At 52.1% G+C, this 8,710-nt stretch overlaps 1 protein-coding gene across 2 annotated transcripts in view; it reads right to left on the bottom strand.

Annotated features, from left to right (window-relative positions):
* Positions 1 to 1,009: 1,009 nt before the first annotated feature.
* The window catches only part of LOC148435715 (leucine-rich repeat and calponin homology domain-containing protein 4-like), a 57,323-nt gene continuing 49,622 nt past the window's right edge, over positions 1,010 to 8,710 (bottom strand). The window contains exon 18 of one of the 2 annotated variants that reach the window (XM_088465593.1): positions 1,010 to 1,658. In XM_088465593.1, the coding sequence (XP_088321719.1) occupies positions 1,551 to 1,658 (108 nt within the window). In that variant the 3' untranslated portion in view covers positions 1,010 to 1,550. Of the gene's footprint in view, positions 1,659 to 5,942; positions 7,222 to 8,710 lie in introns of those variants that run through there. The other variant, XM_088465592.1, reaches the window with a different exon arrangement.

Here is an 8,710-nt window from a genome sequence, read left to right as displayed (position 1 = left end):
GGACACATTTCTCAGGTCACCCAGCAGGTGCACAGGTGTAATCATTACTCATCGACACATTTTAAAAGATGCACAGGTGGAGCTAATTATTTCACTTGTGATTCTGTGAGGAGACCTGGAAAACATACATTGTTCACTGTTTGGGGGCCTGAGGACAGAGAGTTTGAGAACCTGTGTTTTAGAGGAACGGAACATGTCCATCTCTACGATTGTTAAATCCCCATATTGTGCACCCCCCTGCCCCCATCACATTACACCAGAGGTTCTCAAACTCGGTCCTCAGGACCTCACACAGTTCACATTTCTCAGGTCACCCAGTAGGAGCACAGGTGTACTCATTACTCACTGGACACATTTTAAAAGATGCACAGGTGGAGCTAATTATTTCACTTGTGATTCTGTGAGGAGACCTGGAAAACATGCACTGTTTGGGGGCCTGAGGACAGAGAGTTTGAGAACCTGTGTTTTAGAGGAATGGAACATGTCCATCTCTACGATTGTTAAATCCCCATATTGTGCACCTCCCCGCCCCCATCACATTACACCAGAGGTTCTCAAACTCGGTCCTCAAAACCCCACACAGTTCACGTTTTCCAGGTCACCCAGCAGGTGCACAGGTGTATTCATTACTCACCGACACGTTTCCCAGGTCACCCAGCAGGTACACAGGTGTAATCATTACTCACTGACACGTTTCCCAGGTCACCCAGCAGGAGCACAGGTGTAGTCATTACTCACTAACACATTTTAAAAGTTCCACAGGTGGAGCTAATTATTTCACTTGTGATTCTGTGAGACCTGGAAAACATGCACCGTTTGGGGGCCTGTGCATTACACCAATAACGAGCAGTAAGATACGTTGTACACAGCACCAGATGGTGACGCATCTGCATAATCCCAGCACTTATTTCCACCTCTCCCTCCCAGGACATTCGTAGGAAACTCTGCTGCGGTGAGTAAATGATTGCAGGAAGAGCTCACCCATTTATTCCCAGTCACTAACGCAGCATCAGACAAAGCATGATTTTATTTACATCCATGACGCTTGTACTACAGGAATGGTTACGCACTGGGGGGCACTGCAGAATTGGGGGGGTTTGTACCGTACACCCAGGTGATTAGTCACTACAGCAGACATCATTACGGTCTCAGGTAACATGGAATCGATGTGGAAGCGCAAACACAGATAAATCATTTAGATGGAGACACTAGTAGAACCGTAATTATTTTTTCCTTATGTCCCATAAAAAGTAATAAAAAAAGTCACCGATCAAAACTTCCTGAGATTGAAGGAGGGAATGGCGTGATATCTGGTGCCTGGCCAATATGACGGACCGTCCCTTTCAGTCTAAGACACCCACAAGCTCCATGCATAAAAGAAATGTCTGCAATTCACATTTCTGACTTCATATAAGCAATTTGTCCTCTCCCTCGGTGATCCTCCGTATAACACAGTATAATTGTCCAGGTCGCTGCGAGATGTTGGATAAGTAGATTGCGGGTAGTCCGTCTTTCTGTCCAGCGTGGTGAAAGAGAGGGGGGGAGGGGGCTTACGGCTTGGGGGACAAAGTGCACAGCTGGAGAAGAGCCTGGACGGTAATGAACAGGCGACTGCATCCATCGCAATCCAGAATGTCATAGGGGGAGCAGACGTCATCCTGGGAGGGTATAGAGTAGGGCAGCGAGAGCAGGGGATGGGCAGAGGGGCACAGATAGTAGGTAGGACAGGACCCACAGGGGGGGGGGGAGGACAGAGGTTAGGCACAAGGTGAGAGGAGGGAGGTAGCGCAGATGTTACAGGGGGAGGGTGGCACAGAACAGAGCATACAGATATATATATATATATATATAAGAAAAGGAACAAGATGGTGGTGAAAGACAGACAGTGAGAATTACGTATCATCCCTGGTACAACGACAATATGCAGAATATAATGTTACAGTCACTGAGAACAGACCAGCAGATAGAGCGTAACCTGACCGCAGGCCTGATACTTACTATGGAGCCGGCTGCAGAAGATGGCGCAGATGTTACATCAGAACTGATTACAGGGTTCATTTTTTTTTAAGCAAGGTCTCATAAAATATGTATTAAAACCAGACGGCCTCCGCCTCACGCAAAGGTGGGGGGGGCAGGGGGGGGGTCTCACAGGGCAAACAGCAGCAGTACTTCTGCCATCTCTGATTGATGCTGCAAGCGGCCGACGATTGCCCTTCCGCGTCAGCGCGCTGGTCTCGCGTGTCATCTAGCATGGTAAATGCCAAGTAAAAAACCCAATTGCGCCAACTGCCGGAGAAAGCAGCCGGCAGGTGCGCTAATCTCTCATCCCTCTGTACCAGCAATGGGCAAGGGTTTATCTGCCTGCTGGCCTCCACCAAACATTGGCCCCATTATAGCAGCTCCCCCCCTACACTAGGCCAAGCCTCAAGACGCTGGGGTCCATGTACTAAGCCTTGAAGAGAGATAAAGTGGAGTGACAGGAGCTGATTGGTTGGTACTTTATCTCAGAGTATCTCTCCCCAAGTCTTAGGACATAAGACACCTCAGAGGATTATCCAACAAGAATAAGATTTCCCATTGGGAGGCGAAATGAGCCATTAACCATTAATGTCCGTGGCAGCACTACACAAATGGGTTAATATACAGAAGACCGATGAACAGAGACAGGGGAGTAATAATCCCTCCACCAGGTGCAAAGTGCGACTCCTCCGGCCCACGGGTGAGAATATCAGGCTGCCATGGCGTAGGACAAGGACATTAAACAAACGGGAACAATTTCTCCAAAATTACCGATTCTTATGAAGAAATGGTCCGTGGAGCAGAATTTCTGGGCTACGTGGCGGATGCCAAGAGGGTCCCTGGGGCCTGGTGTCAGATGGATCTCTTGCACTTAGCACAGGGCAGTGCCAAGTTGTTGTAGCGGCTGTCGCTTGACGCTACACAAATCTTCGCATTAGCTCTACAGATCCCAATTAGCAAAAAGGTAATAAATTAGAATCAGCCCCAAAGGCTGCAGATTATTTCACGTCTCTAGTTCCACTGCAGTAGGGACCGGGACTTCTCAAAAGTATTTTCTGCAGGTATCGAGTGCCAAGTGCTCATTGCCCACAACTCTATGTAACTAGGAACTCTGCCACACCAGGCCTGGAGGTTGAGCTGGAAAAGCAATTGAGAGACTTTGGACACTGGCCACCATGCCGTACCCTCTGAAGGACAAATACTTCTGAGAATACAGCTCACCATTGCCAACGGCTCCCCCAAAGGGATGCAGTTTATAGATTGGCGGACTAAGTGCCACCAGTCTATATCCAGACATGAGAAGCCCGACAGTGGACTTCAGATAGGCGTCAAAATACCAACACCTATCTGAGTCACGACGCCGGTCGACAGCTTGAACGAGGTAAGTCCAGGGCGACCTTAGCGTTAGCCTGGGGGGGGGGGGGAAGGTTGTTTTGTAGGGGGAACGTTAGGCACCCCACCTCCACTGGTTTAGGGTGCAGGATGGGGGGGGGGATAGGCTTAGGCAGCCCCATGGGGGACTTAGGGGTAGGCACCCCTAAGGGAGGGTTAGGGTACTTACCAGCCAGCAGCGGGATCGCCTGCTGTTGGGCCTCTCGTGTCAGGATTTGAACAGGCGTCTAAACAGCCCGATTCCCCTCCAAAGTGCTGCCGAAATGTGAGGTTTCCCCACACGGCTACACATAGTTCTATGCACAGTATATTTCTGCCAGCACTGTGATAGTGGCCCGGTGACTGGCTACAGCAGCATAGGTTGGTAGGCACGCAGAAGCCTGGTCATTCATACGTTACACATGGGGGTCGTCTCTTCAGGTTAGTCAGACGCCTCTTTACCCATGAGAGCTTTAAAAACTCGGGGTATTTCCAATACTCTGCTAGTCCATGGACAAGATTAAAAAAAAAAAAAAAAACGACTTCAGGAGAGAGGAAGTTGCCGAATTTATTAATGTGTATAAGTAAGACATCCGGGAAATCTTTGTGTCACTGTCTGTAAGGCATGTAGGGTAGTTAGTACTCAATTTAGAACTCCATAAAGATATGACCCAGTAATGGTGCTATGATCATGTAGTGTTAGGACCAGCAGAGCAGAGGCGCCTCGCTGTGGCTGGTGGCGTTCCATATGTTTGCAGATGTGCGATAACGGAGATCTCTGTATCACTATCATCATGTAGGATGTAAATCCCTTTGCTGGCCTATGAGCAGTGCGCTGGGGGAATATATACTGTGTGTGGAGACATACCAGATCCTATAACCCAGGACTCACTGCCAGGTGACTATCCTGGATCAATGGGCGAACCCAAAAGTCTCAGGGATGCTCATCGTGCGATCTGGCCCTATTCAGCCCCTGACATTGCAGATAAAACCCCTCTCAGTGCATCCAAGTGCAAAACATAAAATGAGCCCTGAATTAAAAAAATAAATAAAAATGTGCAGAGATGAGAACAAGGCTATATAGATAGCAAATGCGCCTCCTCCTCCTGCAAATAGCAGCAGCAGGAATGGGACAGGCGGTGTGACTTCCATGTGAGCACAACTCATACACATTACAGTGACTGGCCAGAAGGTTTTGGTTTCGGAGGAAGTTTTGGTTTATGTCCATCCCTGCATGGAAGGGACGCAAGCAAGGTAATAACATTTACCAAACTCACTGAGACACAGGGAAAAGACCCCAAGGGGAAGGGGACGTCCCGGCATTTACCTTACGGAGGGGTTTATTTTCTACCCAGCTGACTTAACCCATTGGTGTAGAGCTGCCATGGAGTGAAAAAAGGCTGATTAACCAGACACGCACGCTAGCACCCTAGGGGAAACCGATATTCATATGTATAAAGGAGCCAGGTGATGCTTGGGATAGGTTACTGTCTACAGTCCCTTACCATTCACTTTACTGGAATACATAGAACTTACAAGCCATAGTCTAATACTACAATCCAGGTCTCTCTCTGTCCATGTAATGTGCACATAGTATATAAATAAAGTATACGGATGTAATACCACCAGAGTCACCCCTCCCCTCCGCCCCCAATTACAGAGGACTACGAATCTGGTGACGCGATTATCTGATCAGTACATTAACCAATACGGAGGGTGATCGCTATATGTGTAATCAATACAGATCTCAAAGAGCAGAACATAGAAAACATTAGGACACAAGGGCAGACCGATACTCCTCATCACATCTAGTATAAGCCCCAAACAAGACCCCATGTCACTCATATCGTCGCAGGACCACGTTCTGTGCACCATGAGTAAATTTTCCTCAAAGGACGGATCAATCGGCGATCTCCGTGCGTTTACCTGGCGTATGCACAGATGCCGGTTCCTTTCATTGGCGCATGCGCAGTGTGCTCCGTGCGTTTACCTGACCTGGCGTATGCACGGAGGCCGGTTCCTTTCGTTGGCGCATGCGCTGAAATCCGCGAGATCCGTGCGCCCCAGGATAAGCCCTGCGGACCCTGCCTGGGAGGTCACAGATCTCAGGCTCTGACGCAGCACAATATAAAGACACATCTAATAATCACATCACAAGGGAAGCCCCGGCACTCTCGCTCCTGTAAGCTCCGTTATGCGACCTACCATCATGTGTCTTCAGCTGTAGATCCACTCCGCTGCGGTTCTGTCCCAATGTCATCACGGGGCGAGGGAGAAACCAGAGGCTAAACCAAAAACCAGACAGGGGGGGTGGTGGGGGGTATAGGGGGGGGGGGGGGTACCCAGGAGCAGGAAGCATGCATGAGACAGAAGCCATGCACCCCTGGTCGTGTCATCAGCAGGATATAGTCCTCATAAAGAACTGTGGCCTTGAGGCTACTGCAGCCAGGTCTATGGAGCTGCCGCTGTGACTGAATGGGCATGAAGGTAATTTGCGCCTTATACAGCACGGACCGCACGCTACGCCCCCACATACCACGTGTGACACCGCATTAATTTACAGCAGAGTTTAATCATAAATAATACGTACATAGAGTCGTCATCACTGTACAGTGCAGCATGTTTATCAGTGTATACCCCGGGGGTGTTCTGTAACTAGTGTGTATATAAATATATATATATATATCGTGTGCATTGTATATGGGGATCTACTCCTCAGGCACTAGAGGTGCTCAGTGCAATATACAAACTAATTCCTATAAATTATATTAGAATCATTACTAGTACATCTCTACGTAAGGCAGTTCCATAAACAAAATATATATATATATATATATATATATATATATATATATATATATAATGGGCCTTACGGACAGGGCCGTGGCCTGTACTTTTATCTAAGGCGCAGTCCGCCCACGTGTGGCTCAGACCATGTGAGATGCTCCTCAAACAACATGGCGGAACGTGGATAAATCGGCTGCAATTCATTCCGTCCTAATGCTCACTATTATCTATCCTACATTCTGCAGACGGGTCAGGGAGAAGGGTTAAGGCAGAAAGTACTAAGGCAACAGGCACAGACCAGCCTCCTTATGGGGAGCTTGCGTTTTCCCAAGGCGTTGGCCAATCAGCCTGCAATAAAAGGCACAGGGCGCTATGCATAGTAAATAGTGTCTGAGGCCAGCGGGTGGGGAGGGCGGTAACCCCTGTACCATTTACCCCCTGCGCCCACCCTTATGTAGTGACAATTCGGGTTTCCTTACAGTCTGAAATGTCTGAAGGTTCTGTAAGTTTGTGGAGAGGGGGGGAAACAGTCAGCTGTCTCTAATGCCATTCCTCCAGGCGTACACCCCCGATGCCTCTGTTCTAGAGTCCATTATGTCAGGTGGAGCAGCGCTGAGTTAGGCAGCCGGTGAGATAAGGCACCCGTACATGGAGCGGTCATCCCAGTCACAGCCCGGAGGTGGATGTAGTGTTTGGAGGGCGAGCAGAGCAAACACGGGAAGTGTGAGAAGTCCAGAGGACAGGCCATGAAGGCAGACGTTACTGGAGGGGCAGGCAGAGCCGCTTGCTCCTGGAGGGGCACCTCCGCTACTAGAGAGACAGTCTGTTGTAGGCCACATAAAGCGTCAGCATTAGCAGAACGTAGAACAGCAGGAAGCCATGGTGCTGATAGAGCAGCTGGATTGAAGGAGGACACGCCGCCTCCTCTCTGGGGAGGCCGGAGGCTTCTCTGGAGGCACACAGCAGCAGGAGAGAGGACACAGTCCCCTGTACGACATGTGGACGCTCACATCCCAGGATGTCACAGGCCGAGCAGAGGTCTCGCTGCACAGACAGAGAGAGAGAGCCATGGGCATGGGGAATGCAGAGACAGAAACAGATAGGACGCCACAGGCAACAGGGGAGGGAGGGCGAGAGAGAGATAGGACGCCACAGGCAACAGGGGAGGGAGGGCGAGAGAGAGATAGGACGCCACAGGCAACAGGGGAGGGAGGGAGGGCGAGAGAGAGGACGCCACAGGCAACAGGGGAGGGAGGACGAGAGAGAGATAGGACGCCACAGGCAACAGGGGAGGGAGGGCGAGAGAGGACGCCACAGGCAACAGGGGAGGGAGGGCGAGAGAGGACGCCACAGGCAACAGGGGAGGGAGGGGCGAGAGAGAGATAGGACGCCACAGGCAACAGGGGAGGGAGGGCGAGAGAGAGATAGGACGCCACAGGCAACAGGGGAGGGAGGGCGAGAGAGAGATAGGACGCCACAGGCAACAGGGGAGGGAGGGCGAGAGAGAGATAGGACGCCACAGGCAACAGGGGAGGGAGGGCGAGAGAGAGATAGGACGCCACAGGCAACAGGGGAGGGAGGGCAAGAGAGGACGCCACAGGCAACAGGGGAGGGAGGGCAAGAGAGAGGACGCCACAGGCAAAAAGGGGAGGGAGGGCGAGAGAGAGGACGCCACAGGCAACAGGGGAGGGAGGGCGAGAGAGAGGACGCCACAGGCAACAGGGGAGGGAGGGCGAGAGAGAGGACGCCACAGGCAACAGGGGAGGGAGGGCGAGAGAGAGGACGCCACAGGCAACAGGGGAGGGAGGGCGAGAGAGAGGACGCCACAGGCAACAGGGGAGGGAGGGCGAGAGAGAGGACGCCACAGGCAACAGGGGAGGGAGGGCGAGAGAGGACTCCACAGGCAACAGGGGAGGGAGGGCGAGAGAGAGATAGGACGCCACAGGCAACAGGGGAGGGAGGGCGAGAGAGAGATAGGACGCCACAGGCAACAGGGGAGGGAGGGCGAGAGAGAGATAGGACGCCACAGGCAACAGGGGAGGGAGGGCGAGAGAGAGATAGGACGCCACAGGCAACAGGGGAGGGAGGGCGAGAGAGAGATAGGACGCCACAGGCAACAGGGGAGGGAGGGCGAGAGAGAGATAGGACGCCACAGGCAACAGGGGAGGGGAGGGCGAGAGGACGCCGCAGGCAACAGGGGAGGGAGGATGCCACAGGCAGCAGGGGAGGGAGGGAGGACGAGAGGACGTCACAGGCAACAGGGGAGGGAAGGGCGAGAGGACGCCACAGGCAACAGAGGAGGGAGGGCGAGAGGACACCACAGGCAACAGGGGAGGGAGGGCGAGAGAGAGAGGACGCCACAGGCAACAGGGGAGGGAGAGAGGACGCCACAGGCAACAGGGGAGGAAGAGAGGACGCCACAGGCAACAGGGGAGGGAGAGAGGACGCCACAGGCAACAGGGGAGGGAGAGAGGACGCCACAGGCAACAGGGGAGGGAAAGAGGACGCCACAGGCAACAGGGGAGGGAAAGAG

This window comes from Taudactylus pleione, unplaced genomic scaffold (assembly GCF_031769625.1).
Source record: "Taudactylus pleione unplaced genomic scaffold, aTauple2 ptg002033l, whole genome shotgun sequence".
NCBI classification, from domain to species: Eukaryota; Metazoa; Chordata; class Amphibia; order Anura; family Myobatrachidae; genus Taudactylus; species Taudactylus pleione.
The sequence above is the reverse complement of the archived record's forward strand: the minus strand, read 5'-3'. Positions and strand labels throughout refer to the sequence as shown.